This window comes from Oncorhynchus nerka, linkage group LG20 (genome assembly GCF_034236695.1).
Source record: "Oncorhynchus nerka isolate Pitt River linkage group LG20, Oner_Uvic_2.0, whole genome shotgun sequence".
Lineage (NCBI taxonomy): Eukaryota > Metazoa > Chordata > Actinopteri > Salmoniformes > Salmonidae > Oncorhynchus > Oncorhynchus nerka.
Genome location: NC_088415.1, coordinates 6,394,892 through 6,412,729, shown reverse-complemented (window position 1 = coordinate 6,412,729; position 17,838 = coordinate 6,394,892). Strand labels below are relative to the sequence as shown.

General features: G+C 49.1%; 1 protein-coding gene across 2 annotated transcripts in view; it reads left to right on the top strand.

The window, feature by feature from the left end:
- LOC115120949 (alpha-enolase) overlaps positions 1-17,838 on the top strand; it is a 35,170-nt gene that overhangs the window by 16,124 nt on the left and 1,208 nt on the right. Inside the window, exons 3-11 of one of the 2 annotated variants that reach the window (XM_065005147.1) lie at positions 4,259-4,354; positions 5,361-5,419; positions 5,949-6,018; positions 7,853-7,986; positions 8,466-8,688; positions 13,561-13,758; positions 15,109-15,310; positions 15,756-15,864; positions 16,942-17,000. In XM_065005147.1, the coding sequence (XP_064861219.1) occupies positions 4,259-4,354; positions 5,361-5,419; positions 5,949-6,018; positions 7,853-7,986; positions 8,466-8,688; positions 13,561-13,758; positions 15,109-15,310; positions 15,756-15,864; positions 16,942-17,000 (1,150 nt within the window). Of the gene's footprint in view, positions 1-4,258; positions 4,355-4,503; positions 4,563-5,360; positions 5,420-5,948; positions 6,019-7,852; positions 7,987-8,465; positions 8,689-13,560; positions 13,759-15,108; positions 15,311-15,755; positions 15,865-16,941; positions 17,001-17,838 lie in introns of both variants that reach the window. The other variant, XM_065005148.1, reaches the window with a different exon arrangement.

Here is a 17,838-nt window from a genome sequence, read left to right as displayed (position 1 = left end):
ACGACCCTCAGCACACAATGCAGGAGTGGCTCCATGGCAAGTCTCTAAATTACCTTGAGTGGCCCAGCCAAAGCCTGGACTTGAACCCGGTCGAAAATCTCTGGAGAGAACTGAAAATACCTGCCCATTCAACCTGACAGAGCTTGAGAAGATCTGCAGAGGAAGAATGGGAGAAACTCCCCAAATACAGGTGTGCCAAGCTTGTAGCGTCATACCCAAGAAGACTCAAGGCTGTAACCACTGCCAAAGGTGCTTCAACAAAGTACTAAGTACATGGTCTGAATACTTACATAAATGTAATATTTTTTATTTTAATACATTTGTAAAAATGTCAAACAGTTTTTGCTTCGTCATTATGGGGTATTGTGTGGGCAAACGAGGGGGGGAGGGAAACTATTGAATTAATTTTAGAATAAGGCTGTAATGTAACAAAATGTGGAGAAAGTCAAGGGGTCTGAATATATTGCCAAATCACAAAGTATGATTTTCAGGAAGGATATTTATGGATAGTTTTTTCTGGATCTGAAATGTTGCTGGACATGGCAGTGGGCGTGGCCATTGGCTCGGTCGCCAACCAAACATTTTAGAAGCCCTCTTCTTGGCCAGCGAGACAAAATGTTGCTGGACATGGCAGTGGGCGTGGCCATTGGCTCGGTCGCCAACCAAACATTTTAGAAACCCTCTTCTTGACCAGCGAGACAAAATGTTGCTGGACATGGCAGTGGGCGTGGCCATTGGCTCGGTCGCCAACCAAACATTTTAGAAGCCCTCTTCTTGGCCAGCGAGACAAAATGTTGCTGGACATGGCAGTGGGCGTGGCCATTGGCTCGGTCGCCAACCAAACATTTTAGAAGCCCTCTTCTTGGCCAGCGAGACAAAATGTTGCTGGACATGGCAGTGGGCGTGGCCATTGGCTCGGTCGCCAACCAAACATTTTAGAAGCCCTCTTCTTGGCCAGCGAGACAAAATGTTGCTGGACATGGCAGTGGGCGTGGCCATTGGCTCGGTCGCCAACCAAACATTTTAGAAGCCCTCTTCTTGGCCAGCGAGACAAAATGTTGCTGGACATGGCAGTGGGCGTGGCCATTGGCTCGGTCGCCAACCAAACATTTTAGAAGCCCTCTTCTTGGCCAGCGAGACAAAATGTTGCTGGACATGGCAGTGGGCGTGGCCATTGGCTCGGTCGCCAACCAAACATTTTAGAAGCCCTCTTCTTGGCCAGCGAGACAAAATGTTGCTGGACATGGCAGTGGGCGTGGCCATTGGCTCGGTCGCCAACCAAACATTTTAGAAGCCCTCTTCTTGGCCAGCGAGACAAAATGTTGCTGGACATGGCAGTGGGCGTGGCCATTGGCTCGGTCGCCAACCAAACATTTTAGAAGCCCTCTTCTTGGCCAGCGAGACAAAATGTTGCTGGACATGGCAGTGGGCGTGGCCATTGGCTCGGTCGCCAACCAAACATTTTAGAAACCCTCTTCTTGGCCAGCGAGACAAAATGTTGCTGGACATGGCAGTGGGCGTGGCCATTGGCTCGGTCGCCAACCAAACATTTTAGAAGCCCTCTTCTTGACCAGCGAGACAAAATGTTGCTGGACATGGCAGTGGGCGTGGCCATTGGCTCGGTCGCCAACCAAACATTTTAGAAGCCCTCTTCTTGGCCAGCGAGACAAAATGTTGCTGGACATGGCAGTGGGCGTGGCCATTGGCTCGGTCGCCAACCAAACATTTTAGAAGCCCTCTTCTTGGCCAGCGAGACAAAATGTTGCTGGACATGGCAGTGGGCGTGGCCATTGGCTCGGTCGCCAACCAAACATTTTAGAAGCCCTCTTCTTGGCCAGCGAGACAAAATGTTGCTGGACATGGCAGTGGGCGTGGCCATTGGCTCGGTCGCCAACCAAACATTTTAGAAGCCCTCTTCTTGGCCAGCGAGACAAAATGTTGCTGGACATGGCAGTGGGCGTGGCCATTGGCTCGGTCGCCAACCAAACATTTTAGAAACCCTCTTCTTGGCCAGCGAGACAAAATGTTGCTGGACATGGCAGTGGGCGTGGCCATTGGCTCGGTCGCCAACCAAACATTTTAGAAGCCCTCTTCTTGGCCAGCGAGACAAAATGTTGCTGGACATGGCAGTGGGCGTGGCCATTGGCTCGGTCGCCAACCAAACATTTTAGAAGCCCTCTTCTTGGCCAGCGAGACAAAATGTTGCTGGACATGGCAGTGGGCGTGGCCATTGGCTCGGTCGCCAACCAAACATTTTAGAAGCCCTCTTCTTGGCCAGCGAGACAAAATGTTGCTGGACATGGCAGTGGGCGTGGCCATTGGCTCGGTCGCCAACCAAACATTTTAGAAGCCCTCTTCTTGGCCAGCGAGACAAAATGTTGCTGGACATGGCAGTGGGCGTGGCCATTGGCTCGGTCGCCAACCAAACATTTTAGAAGCCCTCTTCTTGGCCAGCGAGACAAAATGTTGCTGGACATGGCAGTGGGCGTGGCCATTGGCTCGGTCGCCAACCAAACATTTTAGAAACCCTCTTCTTGACCAGCGAGACAATTTTGCTGTTTTGCAGCTAACTGCCCGGGAATTCTACACATTTTGCCATTTGGCTGGAGAGAAAATCTCACATGCTTCGTAAACAACAGGTAGACTCGCAATAAAATGCGTACTTGTGGGTCCTTTTCCAACAGTGTAAGATAGACAGAGTTGAAGATAAAAAAAATATATACAAATGTAATTATAATAATAATAATAATAAAATATTTGCAGTTTTAAAGCTAAACATTTTGCCATGGCTTATGCTGTGTTCATATGCTGTCTGAGTGACTCAAACATTCTAACAGAAATCAATGGGGCGCCCCATGCTATGACAGAAATCAATGGGGGTCCCCATGCTATGACAGAAATCAATGGGGGGCCCCATGCTATGACAGAAATCAATGGGGACCCCATGCTATGACAGAAATCAATGGGGACCCCATGCTATGACAGAAATCAATGGGGGCCCCATGCTATGACAGAAATCAATGGGGACCCCATGCTATGACAGAAATCAATGGGGGCCCCATGCTATGACAGAAATCCTCCTGAATGCATCATTTAAAAGCCATAATCGTGGATCTAATATTGATGTATTTATGGTGGGTTCAGGGTTCAGGGTTGCAGTGACAAACATTTTGAGGATGGATATTTCTAATATTAATTAGGAAGCAACAGTCAATTAGGAAGCAACAGTCAGCAACAGTCAATTAGGAAGCAACAGTCAATTAGGAAGCAACAGTCAGCAACAGTCAATTAGGAAGCAACAGTCAATTAGGAAGCAACAGTCAATTAGGAAGCAACAGTCAATTAGGAAGCAACAGTCAATTAGGAAGCAACAGTCAATTAGGAAGCAACAGTCAGCAACAGTCAATTAGGAAGCAACAGTCAATTAGGAAGCAACAGTCAGCAACAGTCAATTAGGAAGCAACAGTCAGCAACAGTCAATTAGGAAGCAACAGTCAATTAGGAAGCAACAGTCAGCAACAGTCAATTAGGAAGCAACAGTCAATTAGGAAGCAACAGTCAATTAGGAAGCAACAGTCAATTAGGAAGCAACAGTCAATTAGGAAGCAACAGTCAGCAACAGTCAATTAGGAAGCAACAGTCAATTAGGAAGCAACAGTCAGCAACAGTCAATTAGGAAGCAACAGTCAATTAGGAAGCAACAGTCAGCAACAGTCAATTAGGAAGCAACAGTCAGCAACAGTCAATTAGGAAGCAACAGTCAATTAGGAAGCAACAGTCAGCAACAGTCAATTAGGAAGCAACAGTCAATTAGGAAGCAACAGTCAGCAACAGTCAATTAGGAAGCAACAGTCAGCAACAGTCAATTAGGAAGCAACAGTCAATTAGGAAGCAACAGTCAGCAACAGTCAATTAGGAAGCAACAGTCAATTAGGAAGCAACAGTCAATTAGGAAGCAACAGTCAGCAACAGTCAATTAGGAAGCAACAGTCAATTAGGAAGCAACAGTCAGCAACAGTCAATTAGGAAGCAACAGTCAATTAGGAAGCAACAGTCAGCAACAGTCAATTAGGAAGCAACAGTCAGCAACAGTCAATTAGGAAGCAACAGTCAATTAGGAAGCAACAGTCAGCAACAGTCAATTAGGAAGCAACAGTCAGCAACAGTCAATTAGGAAGCAACAGTCAGCCTCTTGCAGTGAGTCAGGAAATCAATTTAAAACACAGTAGAGTGATTAAAAATCCTCTGTGTTCTCCAGGTCTGTTCAGGGCCGCTGTCCCCAGCGGGGCCTCTACTGGTATCTATGAAGCTCTGGAGCTCCGTGACAACGACAAGACACGTTACCTGGGCAAAGGTACGCTTTTTGATTTTCCCAATGTCCTTATAGTACAAAGTCACCCTTCTTTAAAAAAAAAAAAAAATATTCCGTTAAATTTTTTTCTTTCATTTTCCATCTTCATCCTTCCTTTCTGACACTTCATCAATCTTTCCTCCTCCTGTCAGGGGTGAAAAGGGCTGTTAAATATATCAATGAGTTCTTGGCCCCAGCTCTGTGTAACCAGGTAAATTGACCAGTGTGGAGGAGCTACAGGAGTAAGACACTGAAATGAACTGGAGTTGATGACTTTTGAGTGGGTTTGCTTTGATTTGGACAACTAACTGACCTCTGGCGCAGGCATTCACAGACGATCACAGATCTGCTAAACCGTTATTACCCAGACAGCAGTAGGGTGACTATAACGGACATCCCTATTCAAGTCAGCGTTCCAAGATGGGTGGATTTAACCGGCGGGCATTTTGTCATTCTATTTCCCTCTCTCAACCCCTCCCTCCCTCCCTCTCTCAACCCCCCCCTCCCTCCCTCTCTCAACCCCTCCCTCCCTCCCTCTCTCAACCCCTCCCTCCCTCCCTCTCTCAACCCCTCCCTCCCTCCCTCTCTCATCCCCTCCCTCCCTCTCTCATCCCCTCCCTCCCTCTCTCATCCCCTCCCTCCCTCTCTCATCCCCTCCCTCCCTCCCTCTCTCAACCCCTCCCTCCCTCTCTCAACCCCTCCCTCTCTCAACCCCTCCCTCTCTCAACCCCTCCCTCCCTCTCTCAACCCCTCCCTCCCCCTCAACCCCTCCCTCCCTCTCTCAACCCCTCCCTCCTCCCTCTCTCAACCCCTCCCTACATCTCTCCCTACATACCCACCATGATCCCAATAGTAGATCACTCCACTTGACGTTTGTTTAACCAGCCTAGTTGCTGCCACCCAAAGCAGCTAGTCTTAGCGAGAGCTCTGTGATCGTCTGGTAATGCCTGCTGCTGCTGCATGGTCTACTTCTCCCTGGGTCGTGACGCTCTGCTTGTCCCCTCTGCAGGTGTCTCAAAAGCCGTTGATCATATCAATAAAACTATTGCACCTGCGCTTGTACGGCAGGTAGGAACATTCCCTGTTTGACTAACATTGACAACGTTGTGCTGGTGTCGAGTCAGAGTTGCAAAGAGTTTACAGTGCGAGATGGAATAGTCACGGCAGTATGTTTGTCATGCAGTAGATTGCTAAACACGGTCCTGACTGAAGACAATTGAGTCAAAGTGGTAAGTTATCTCTATGTAGTATGTATTTAATAGTATCTTTGCATTTTTTTTGTCTGTTACATTTATCTCTTGAGTTGTTGTAGAAATACAGCACTGTACTTTGATCACTGTCAATGTGATTACTGTCCTTGAGCACAGTGACTGTCACTGCAGAGCGCCTAAAGATCTCTTCACCTAACCTGCCTAGTAACACCTCAAGATGTTGTGTGCAGTGTGTACTAGTGAACCATAGATGCCCGTCAAGCCCGGTGTTTTGAGCTAACCTGTTTGAACTTTGAACTAACCTTTTTTTTGTTTGTTTGTTGTCAGTTCCTCTCATCTCTAATGACTGGTGTGTTGTTCTGTGTCTGTCCTGTCCTGTTGTTCAGGATGTCAGTGTCCTGGAGCAGGAGAAGGTTGACCAGCTGATGCTGGACATGGATGGCACAGAGAACAAGTGTAAGTTGAGGAAACATTTTACTTAGAGCCTGCAGATATAAGGCTTTATAACTTGGTATATATTTTACATGGCAGGGTAGCCTAGTGGTTAGAGTGTTGGACTAGTAACCGGAAGGTTGCAAGTTCAAATCCCCGAGCTGACAAGGTACAAATCTGTCGTTCTGCCCCTGAACAGGCAGTTAACCCCACTGTTCCCAGGCCGTCATTGAAAATAAGAATTTGTTCTTAACTGACTTGCCTAGTAAAATAAAATTATAAGGCATAAGATAACAAGTGATAGTTGGGTGATGGATGCCTAGTATAAACAAACAATTGATAAAGGCTGATTAGAGCAGTCGTTAAGTCTTTACGAGCACTACGTGGATATGACTAAAATGCTAAATGCCAAGCCAAGAGAAGCAGCTAGGGTTAGGGTTAGGGACTGATGGGTTAGGGACTAATAGGTTAGGGTTAGGGACTGATGGGTTATGGTTAGGGACTGATGGGTTAGGTACTGATAAGTTAGGGTTGGGGACTGATAAGTTAGGGTTGGGGACTGATGGGTTAGGGTTAGGGACTGATGGGTTAGGGTTAGGGACTGATGGGTTAGGGTTAGGGACTGATGGGTTAGGGACTGATGGGTTAGGGACTGATGGGTTAGGGTTAGGGACTGATGGGTTAGGGTTAGGGACTGATAAGTTAGGGTTAGGGACTGATGTGTTAGGGTTAGGGACTGATGGGTTAGGGACTGATGGGTTAGGGTTAGGGACTGATAGGTTAGGGTTAGGGACTGATGGGTTAGGGTTAGGGACTGATGGGTTAGGGTTAGGGACTGATGGGTTAGGGACTGATAAGTTAGGGTTAGGGACTGATAAGTTAGGGTTAGGGACTGATAAGTTAGGGTTAGGGACTGATGGGTTAGTCTACTGTATGCTGCTCTGTACCATCACTCATTCATATATCCTTATGTACATATTCCTTATCCCCTTACACTGTGTATAAGACAGTAGTTTTGGAAGTGTTAGTTAGATTACTTGTTGGTTATCACTGCATTGTCGGAACTAGAAGCACAAGCATTTCGCTACACTCGCATTAACATCTGTTAACCATGTGTATGTGACAAATAAAATTTGATTTGATTTGATTTAATGGGTTAGGTACTGATAAGTTAGGGTTGGGGACTGATGGGTTAGGGTTAGGGACGGATGGGTTGGGGACTGATGGGTTAGGGTTAGGGACGGATGGGTTAGGGACTGATGGGTTAGGGTTAGGGACTGATGAGTTAGGGACTGATGGATTAGGGACTAATAGGTTAAAGTTAGGGACTGATAGGTTAGGGTTAGGGACTGATGGGTTAGGGTTAGGGACTGATAGGTTAGGGTTTGGGACTAATAGGTTAGGGACTGATGGGTTAGGGACTGATGGGTTAGGGTTAGGGACTGATGGGTTAGGGACTGATAAGTTAGGGACTGATGGGTTAGGGTTAGGGACTGATAGGTTAGGGACTAATAGGTTAGAGTTAGGGACTGATGGGAATAGAATACAGAAAAGAGAATAGAAGCTGTTTATAGAAAAGAGAATAGAAGCTGTTTATAGAAAATCACTGTATTGGCTGTTAAATCTTGGAACTAAATTTAGGGTGCCAGCTATTAATTATGATAACAGTCATTAACAATAGACTACTGGCTCTCTTTTGGTTCCCCCCTCAGCTAAGTTTGGTACCAAGGGTTAAGGTGAAGTTTAGTCATGGGGTTGGTACTCTGCCAGGAACCACTTTTTAAAACCAACGATGAGAGGAGTAAGAGGCAGAAAAGAGCTGTATGGGCACTTACCTCCTCCCCCCCCTCCCCCCCAGCTAAGTTTGGTGCCAACGCCATCCTGGGCGTGTCCCTGGCTGTGTGCAAGGCCGGTGCTGCTGAGAAAGGTGTCCCCCTGTACCGTCACATCGCTGACCTCGCTGGAAACCCCGACGTCATCCTCCCCGTCCCCGTAAGCCTGGGTTTAGATTCTATATTTATGTGACTGACTTTGGCTCGGACCTCGGTCTCCTGCTACCAATAACGTTAGTCCTCCGAGCTAAAGCCTAGGCACTGGGCTCGGGGAGTTAACACAACTCTACAGGTTTCAGACAACATTACTCATCACCCCATAGTTGTAAATGAGAACTTGTTCTCATAAAAGGTGAAATAAAATAAACAAATAAAATAGTGGTTCACTCAATGACCTCTGATATTAACAACAAGACTTTACTTAACGTTAACTGTAATTACAGAACCACCTCTTGTATTAACAACAAGACTTTACTTAACGTTAACTGTAATTACAGAACCACCTCTTGTATTAACAACAAGACTTTACTTAACGTTAACTGTAATTACAGAACCACCTCTTGTATTAACAACAAGACTTAACTTAACGTTAACTGTAATTAGAAACTTAAGCTCAAACCTCTGTTGTCTCCGTCCAAGGCCTTCAACGTGATCAACGGAGGTTCCCACGCAGGCAACAAGCTGGCCATGCAGGAGTTCATGATCCTCCCTGTAGGAGCCAGCACCTTCAAGGAGGCCATGAGGATCGGAGCCGAGGTCTACCACAACCTGAAGAACGTCATCAAGAAGAAGTACGGCCAGGACGCCACTAACGTGGGAGACGAGGGAGGCTTCGCCCCCAACATCTTGGAAAACAAGGAAGGTAAGAGAGAGAAAGAGGGATAGAGGGCTTGAGGGACGGAGGGGTTGAGAGAGGGAGGGGGAAAGGGGTTGAGAGGGAGGGGTAGAGAATGGGAGAGATGGGTTGAGAGAAGGTGGGAGGGGTTGAGAGAGGGTGAATGGAGGAATACCACCAATGTAGAAGACAAGGGAGGCAAGGACGGGGAGAGACCATGAGCGTCAGTCAGTTAACCAATCAATTATCCAGTCAGTCAGTTAATCAGTCAGTTAACCAGTCAGTCAGATTGACAGTCAGTCAGTTAGTCAATCAGTCAGTCAGACAGTCAGTCGGATGTATAGCCCTTTTCACAGCATCAGTTGTCCCAAGCTGCAACAGGAACACCTTTCTTTTCCCAAGACAAGACCAGCAATATGGCACCACTGCAGCTTCACTTCAGTTGGATAATCCTTGCACTTCTGTGCCTTATAGCTGAGAGAGAATGTCCACTGAGTTCCCATCTCCACCTACCCCCAGTCCCCATCTCTACCTCGCCCCCAGTCCCCATCTCTACCTCCCCCAGTCCCCATCTCTACCTCCCCCAGTCCCCATCTCTACCTCCCCCAGTCCCCATCTCCACCTCCCCCCAGTCCCCATCTCCACCTCCCCCAGTCCCCATCTCCACCTCCCCCCAGTCCCCATCTCCACCTCCCCCCAGTCCCCATCTCTACCTCCCCCCAGTCCCCATCTCTACCTCCCCCAGTCCCCATCTCTACCTCCCCCAGTCCCCATCTCTACCTCCCCCAGTCCCCATCTCTACCTCCCCCAGTCCCCATCTCCATCTCCACCTCCTCCCAGTCCCCATCTCCACCTCCTCCCAGTCCCCATCTCCACCTCCCCCAGTCCCCATCTCCACCTCCCCCAGTCCCCATCTCCACCTCCCCCAGTCCCCATCTCTATCTCCACCTCCCCCAGTCTCCACCTCCCCAGTCCCCATCTCCATCTCCACCGTCCCCATCTCCACCTCCCCCAGTCCCCATCTCCACCTCCCCCAGTATCCACCTCCCCCAGTCCCCATCTCCACCTCCCCCAGTCCCCATCTCCACCTCCCCCAGTCCCCATCTCCACCTCCCCCAGTCCCCATCTCCACCTCCCCTCACTCCCCATCTCCACCTCCCCCAGTCCCCATCTCCACCTCCCCCAGTCCCCATCTCCAGTCCCCATCTCCACCTCCCTCCAGTCCCCATCTCCAGTCCCCATCTCCACCTCCCTCCAGTCCCCATCTCCACCTCCCCCAGTCCCCATCTCCAGTCCCCATCTCCACCTCCCCCAGTCCCCATCTCCACCTCCCCCAGTCCCCATCTCCAGTCCCCATCTCCACCTCCCCTCAGTCCCCATCTCCAGTCCCCATCTCCACCTCCCTCCAGTCCCCATCTCTACCTCCCCCCAGTCCCCGGGGCGGCAGGGTAGCCTAGTGGTTAGAGCGTTGGTCTAGTAACCGGAAGGTTGCAAGTTCAAACCCCCGAGCTGACAAGGTACAAATCTGTCGTTCTGCCACTGAACAGGCAGTTAACCCACTGTTCCTAGGCCGTCATTGAAAATAAGAATTTGTTCTTAACTGACTTGCCTAGTTAAATAAAGGTAAAATATATATATATTTTTTTTTATTTAAAAAATCTCCACCTCCCTCCAGTCCCCATCTCCACCTCCCTCCAGCCCCTATCTCCAGTCCCCTATCTCCAGTCCCCATCTCCACCTCCCTCCAGTCCCTATCTCCACCTCCCTCCAGTCCCTATCTCCACCTCCCCAAGTTGTTGACACCACAGTGACCCTATGTTGCTGGAGCTCTCTACTCATTGCCTGGGAATGCTGCTCCGGAGGCGACAGATGGTTTCCAAATTAAGACCTCAACCCAATACTGAATAATGCCACTGTGGCTCAATGTAGCTCAGTGCCAGGTCAGTGCCAGGTCAGTGTAGCTCAGTGCCAGGTCAGTGCCAGGTCAGTGTAGCTCAGTGCCAGGTCAGTGCCAGGTCAGTGTAGCTCAGTGCCAGGTCAGTGTAGCTCAGTGCCAGGTCAGTGTAGCTCAGTGCCAGGTCAGTGTAGCTCAGTGCCAGGTCAGTGCCAGGTCAGTGTAGCTCAGTGCCAGGTCAGTGTAGCTCAGTGCCGGGTCAGTGCCAGGTCAGTGTAGCTCAGTGCCAGGTCGGTGTAGCTCAGTGCCGGGTCGGTGTAGCTCAGTGCCGGGTCAGTGTAGCTCAGTGCCGGGTCAGTGCCAGGTCAGTGTAGCTCAGTGCCAGGTCGGTGTAGCTCACTGCCAGGTCAGTGCCAGGTCAGTGAAGCTCAGTGCCAGGTCAATGTAGCTCAGTGCCGGGTCAGTGTAGCTCTGTGCCGGGCCAGTGTAGCTCAGTGCCGGGTCTGTGTAGCTCAGTGCCAGGTCAGTGTAGCTCAGTGCCAGGTCAGTGTAGCTCAGTGCCAGGTCAGTGTAGCTCAGTGCCAGGTCAGTGCCAGGTCAGTGTAGCTCAGTGCCAGGTCGGTGTAGCTCAGTGCCAGGTCGGTGTAGCTCAATGTAGCTCAGTGCCGGGTCAGTGTAGCTCAGTGCCGGGTCAGTGTAGCTCTGTGCCGGGCCAGTGTAGCTCTGTGCCGGGCCAGTACAGCTCAGTGCCAGGTCGGTGTAGCTCACTGCCAGGTCAGTGCCAGGTCAGTGAAGCTCAGTGCCAGGTCAATGTAGCTCAGTGCCGGGTCAGTGTAGCTCTGTGCCGGGCCAGTGTAGCTCTGTGCCGGGCCAGTGTAGCTCAGTGCCAGGTCAGTGTAGCTCAGTGCCAGGTCAGTGTAGCTCAGTGCCAGGTCAGTGCCAGGTCAGTGTAGCTCAGTGCCAGGTCGGTGTAGCTCAGTGCCAGGTCGGTGTAGCTCAGTGCCGGGTCGGTGTAGCTCAGTGCCGGGTCAGTGTAGCTCAGTGCCGGGTCAGTGTAGCTCAGTGCCGGGTCAGTGTAGCTCAGTGCCGGGTCAGTGTAGCTCAGTGCCGGGTCAGTGTAGCTCAGTGCCGGGTCAGTACAGCTCAGTGCCAGGTCAGTACAGCTCAGTGCCAGGTCAGTACAGCTCAGTGCCAGGTCAGTACAGCTCAGTGCCAGGTCAGTACAGCTCAGTGCCAGGTCAATGTAGCTCAGTGCCAGGTCAGTGTAGCTCAGTGCCGGGTCAGTGCCGGGTCAGTGCCAGGTCAGTGTAGCTCAGTGTAGCTCAGTGCCAGGTCAGTGTAGCTCAGTGCCAGGTCAGTGTAGCTCAGTGCCAGGTCAGTGCCAGGTCTGTGTAGCCCAGTGCCAGGTCAGTGCCAGGTCAGTACAGCTCAGTGCCAGGTCAGTGTAGCTCAGTGCCAGGTCAGTGTAGCTCAGTGCCAGGTCTGTGTAGCTCAGTGCCAGGTCAGTGTAGCTCAGTGTAGCTCAGTGCCAGGTCAGTGTAGCTCAGTGCCAGGTCAGTGTAGCTCAGTGCCAGGTCAGTGTAGCTCAGTGCCAGGTCAGTGTAGCTCAGTGCCAGGTCAGTGCCCGGTCAGTGCCAGGTCAGTGCCAGGTCAGTGTAGCTCAGTGCCAGGTCAGTGTAGCTCAGTGCCAGGTCTGTGTAGCCCAGTGCCAGGTCAGTGCCCGGTCAGTGTAGCTCAGTGCCAGGTCAGTACAGCTCAGTGCCAGGTCAGTGTAGCTCAGTGCCAGGTCAGTGTAGCTCAGTGCCAGGTCAGTGCCAGGTCAGTGCCAGGTCAGTGCCCGGTCAGTGCCAGGTCAGTGCCCGGTCAGTGCCAGGTCAGTGTAGCTCAGTGCCAGGTCAGTGTAGCTCAGTGCCAGGTCTGTGTAGCCCAGTGCCAGGTCAGTGCCCGGTCGGTGTAGCTCAGTGCCAGGTCAGTGTAGCTCAGTGCCAGGTCAGTGTAGCTCAGTGCCAGGTCAGTGTAGCTCAGTGCAGCTCAGTGCCAGGTCAGTGTAGCTCAGTGTAGCTCAGTGCCAGGTCAGTGTAGCTCAGTGCCAGGTCAGTGTAGCTCAGTGCCAGGTCAGTGCCCGGTCGGTGTAGCTCAGTGCCAGGTCAGTGTAGCTCAGTGCCAGGTCAGTGTAGCTCAGTGCCAGGTCAGTGTAGCTCAGTGCCAGGTCAGTGTAGCTCAGTGCCAGGTCAGTGTAGCTCAGTGCCAGGTCAGTACAGCTCAGTGCCAGGTCAGTGTAGCTCAGTGTAGCTCAGTGCCAGGTCAGTGTAGCTCAGTGCCAGGTCAGTGAAGCTCAGTGCCAGGTCAGTGCAGCTCAGTGCCAGGTCAGTGTAGCTCAGTGCAGCTCAGTGCCAGGTCAGTGTAGCTCAGTGTAGCTCAGTGCCAGGTCAGTGTAGCTCAGTGCCAGGTCAGTACAGCTCAGTGCCAGGTCAGTGTAGCTCAGTGCAGCTCAGTGCCAGGTCAGTGTAGCTCAGTGCCAGGTCAGTGAAGCTCAGTGCCAGGTCAGTGTAGCTCAGTGCCAGGTCAGTGTAGCTCAGTGCCAGGTCAGTGTAGCTCAGTGCCAGGTCAGTGCAGCTCAGTGCCAGGTCAGTGTAGCTCAGTGCCAGTTAAGTGCCAGGTTATTGGTCAAGGTGCTAAGATAGTAGAACTCCCAGTGGGGCACTTAGCAGAGGTCATGATGAAACTGTAAAATAATTGAGGATTTATTCTCCTACTCATTTATTTATCGTGCAAGCTCCCTAAAGAATATCCTAACAATTGCATGACCAAAATCAACTCAAATCAGTTCAATGACTAGGTTTGAAGTTACTTGAAGTGATTTGGCCACAAATTATAGCCTACTCAATATTGTATTTTGTTAATGGTATAGTACACTATTTAAATACGAAGAAAACATATATCAAGCCAAGCAAATCTCATAATTTAGCGTGAGGGAATCTCTAATTCATCTATGTTCCTCTCAGCTCTGGAGCTGCTGAAGGAAGCCATTAGCAAAGCCGGCTACACCGACAAGATCGTGATCGGCATGGACGTGGCCGCCTCCGAGTTCTACAAGGACGGGAAATACGACCTGGACTTCAAGTCACCTGACGACTCCAGCCGTTACATCACCCCAGACCAGCTGGGAGACCTCTACAAGAGCTTCGTCAAGGATTACCCAGGTGGGTGTTCATGTGTCCCAAATGGCACCCTGTTCCCTAGATAGTGCACTACTTTAGACCAGAGCCCTATTCCTTATATAGTGCACTACTTTAGACCAGAGCCCTATTCCTTATATAGTGCACTACTTTAGACCAGAGCTCTATTCCCTATATAGTGCACTACTTTAGACCAGAGCCCTATTCCCTATATAGTGCCCTACTTTAGACCAGAGCCCTATTCCTTATATAGTGCACTACTTTAGACCAGAGCTCTATTCCCTAAATAATGCACTACTATAGACCAGAGCCCTATTGCTTATATAGTGCACTACTTTAGACCAGAGCTCTATTCCCTAAATAATGCACTACTATAGACCAGAGCCCTATTGCTTATATAGTGCACTACTTTAGACCAGAGCTCTATTCCCTATATAGTGCACTACTTTAGACCAGAGCTCTATTCCCTATATAGTGCACTACTTTAGACCAGAGCTCTATTCCCTATATAGTGCACTACTATAGACCAGAGCCCTATTGCTTATATAGTGCACTACTTTAGACCAGAGCTCTATTCCCTATATAGTGCACTACTTTAGACCAGAGCCCTATTCCTTATATAGTGCACTACTTTAGACCAGAGCTCTATTCCCTATATAGTGCACTACTTTAGACCAGAGCTCTATTCCCTATATAGTGCACTACTTTAGACCAGAGCTCTATTCCCTATATAGTGCACTACTTTAGACCAGAGCTCTATTCCCTATATAGTGCACTACTTTAGACCAGAGCTCTATTCCCTATATAGTGCACTACTTTAGACCAGAGCTCTATTCCCATAGTGCACACTATTACCCCTAGTGCACCCTATTACCCATAGTGCACCCTATTACCCATAGGGCACACTATTACCCATAGGGCACACTATTACCGATAGGGCACACTATTACCCATAGGGCACACTATTACCCATAGGGCACACTATTACCCATAGGGCACCCTATTACCCATAGGGCACCCTATTACCCATAGGGCACCCTATTACCCATAGGGCACACTATTACCCATAGGGCACACTATTACCCATAGGGCACACTATTACCCATTGGGCACCCTATTACCCATAGGGCACCCTATTACCCATAGGGCACACTATTACCCATAGGGCACACTATTACCCATAGGGCACACTATTACCCATAGGGCACACTATTACCCATTGGGCACCCTATTACCCATAGGGCACCCTATTACCCATAGGGCACACTATTACCCATAGGGCACACTATTACCCATTCACATTTGTAATTGCAGTCGATTAGGCTTTAGAGTTGCATGGCTCTTTTTGCAACCATTCTCCTCTGTCTTCTACAGTGGTGTCCATTGAGGATCCCTTCGACCAGGATGACTGGGCGGCATGGTCTAAGTTCACGGCGGAGACCAGCATCCAGGTGGTGGGTGATGATCTGACCGTCACCAACCCCAAGCGCATCGCCAAGGGTGTGGCCGACAAGGCCTGCAACTGCCTGCTGCTCAAGGTCAACCAGATCGGCTCCGTCACAGAGTCCCTGCAGGCGTGAGTAACTGTCCACACACAGGCGGCCATTTTGGTTCAGCCTGGTTCCATCACTGAGTGGAGTGTCACTCCACTGGCAGCCATTTTGTTGCCATTGTTTCAGACAGTGCTGAAGGTAGGGAGACTGATGAAAGGGGAAAACGTAGTGGATGTTAATGTGGACCTGGGTGTTAAACCCATCTAGGGACATTGGGTGTATCAATGGAGGCTGCTGAGGGGAGAACAGCTCATAATAATGTCCGGAACGCAGCAAATAGAATGGCGTCAACCACATGGAAACCATGGAAACCATGCGTTTGATGTATTTGTTACCATTTCACACCCATTCCGATCCAGCCATTACCACGAGCCCGTCCTCCCCAATTAAAGTGCCACCAGCCTCCTGTGGTATGTATGTGTAAGTTTCTGTACTAGCTAATGAATGTGTTCGCTGTTTCCTGTGTAGCTGCAAAATGGCCCAGACCAATGGCTGGGGGGTGATGGTCAGCCATCGCTCTGGAGAGACCGAGGACACTTTCATCGCTGACCTGGTCGTCGGTCTCTGCACTGGACAGGTAGGATACACCTTCTCATCAGATTACAGATTTAATTGGATCACTTTTTATCAAAATTACCTTTATTTAATGAAGCAGATTTTTATACTGGTGTGACCTAACACTGAAGGAGATGTTAGTTCAAAGTTCAGCAGACAGACACCAGGCTCTATCGTGTTGTGATCCCACTGCAAGTTCCGTCCTGTTGTGATCCCACTGCAAGTTCTGTCCTGTTGTGATCCCACTGCAAGTTCTGTCCTGTTGTGATCCCACTGCAAGTTCCGTCGTGTTGTGATCCCACTGCAAGTTCTGTCCTGTTGTGATCCCACTGCAAGTTACGTCCTGTTGTGATCCCACTGCAAGTTCTGTCCTGTTGTGATCCCACTGCAAGTTCCGTCGTGTTGTGATCCCACTGAAAGTTCTGTCCTGTTGTGATCCCACTGCAAGTTCCGTCCTGTTGTGATCCCACTGCAAGTTCTGTCCTGTTGTGATCCCACTGCAAGTTATGTCCTGTTGTGATCCCACTGCAAGTTCTGTCCTGTTGTGATCCCACTGCAAGTTCCGTCCTGTTGTGATCCCACTGCAAGTTCCGTCGTGTTGTGATCCCACTGCAAGTTCCGTCCTGTTGTGATCCCACTGCAAGTTCTGTCCTGTTGTGATCCCACTGCAAGTTCCGTCCTGTTGTGATCCCACTGCAAGTTCTGTCCTGTTGTGATCCCACTGCAAGTTCCGTCCTGTTGTGATCCCACTGCAAGTTCCGTCCTGTTGTGATCCCACTGCAAGTTCTGTCGTGTTGTGATCCCACTGCAAGTTCTGTCCTGTTGTGATCCCACTGCAAGTTCTGTCGTGTTGTGATCCCACTGCAAGTTCTGTCATGTTGTGATCCCACTGCAAGTTCTGTCCTGTTGTGATCCCACTGCAATTTCTGTCATGAGAGCACTGCTTTATTCTCACCATAGTTTTTTTCAGCGTCAGCTTTTCCTGGAAATAATTATGTGTTGATACCTGGTGTTCTGGTGAACTTTATTAACTGATATGCTGTGTTCCAGACAACTTAAATAACTGATATGCTGTGGTATGCTGTGTGTCCTTCTCCAGATCAAGACCGGTGCCCCATGCAGATCTGAGCGTCTGGCTAAGTACAACCAGCTGCTCAGGTGAGCGCCGTCTTTAAACTCTTAACTCAGTTGTATAAAATATTGTCACTAGTAATATCATGTAATGTGTTCTTCATTAGAAATATCCTTTGACTTAAAAGGTGTACATTTGGCCCAAATAGAGAGCAGTATAATGGCTTCTTTTTTTAGGCACTTCCTGTTGGGAAATGAATGGTGTTTTTACAGGGTTTTTGGGTAATCGCTGAATATAAGGTCTGAGGTAAACGCAGGTTTAGGAGATCGTATACGTTTTGTTCTATGAGATAAGTTACATCAGCTAACGTCACTTTTTTGGTGAATTCTGAAGCTCACATGAAGTCTTCATCATTCATAGAGGTCATGTTAACTGACTGATATTATCTCATAGAACAAAACATGAACTCTTCATCATTCACAGAGGTCATGTTAACTGACTGATATTATCTCATAGAACAAAACATGAACTCTTCATCATTCACAGAGGTCATGTTAACTGACTGATATTATCTCATAGAACAAAACATGAAGTCTTCATCATTCACAGAGGTCATGTTAACTGACTGATATTATCTCATAGAACAAAACATGAAGGCTTCATCATTCACAGAGGTCATGTTAACTGACTGATATTATCTCATAGAACAAAACATGAAGGCTTCATCATTCACAGAGGTCATGTTAACTGACTGATATTATCTCATAGAACAAAACATGAAGTCTTCATCATTCACAGAGGTCATGTTAACTGACTGATATTATCTCATAGAACAAAACATGAAGTCTTCATCATTCACAGAGGTCATGTTAACTGACTGATATTATCTCATAGAACAAAACATGAAGTCTTCATCATTCACAG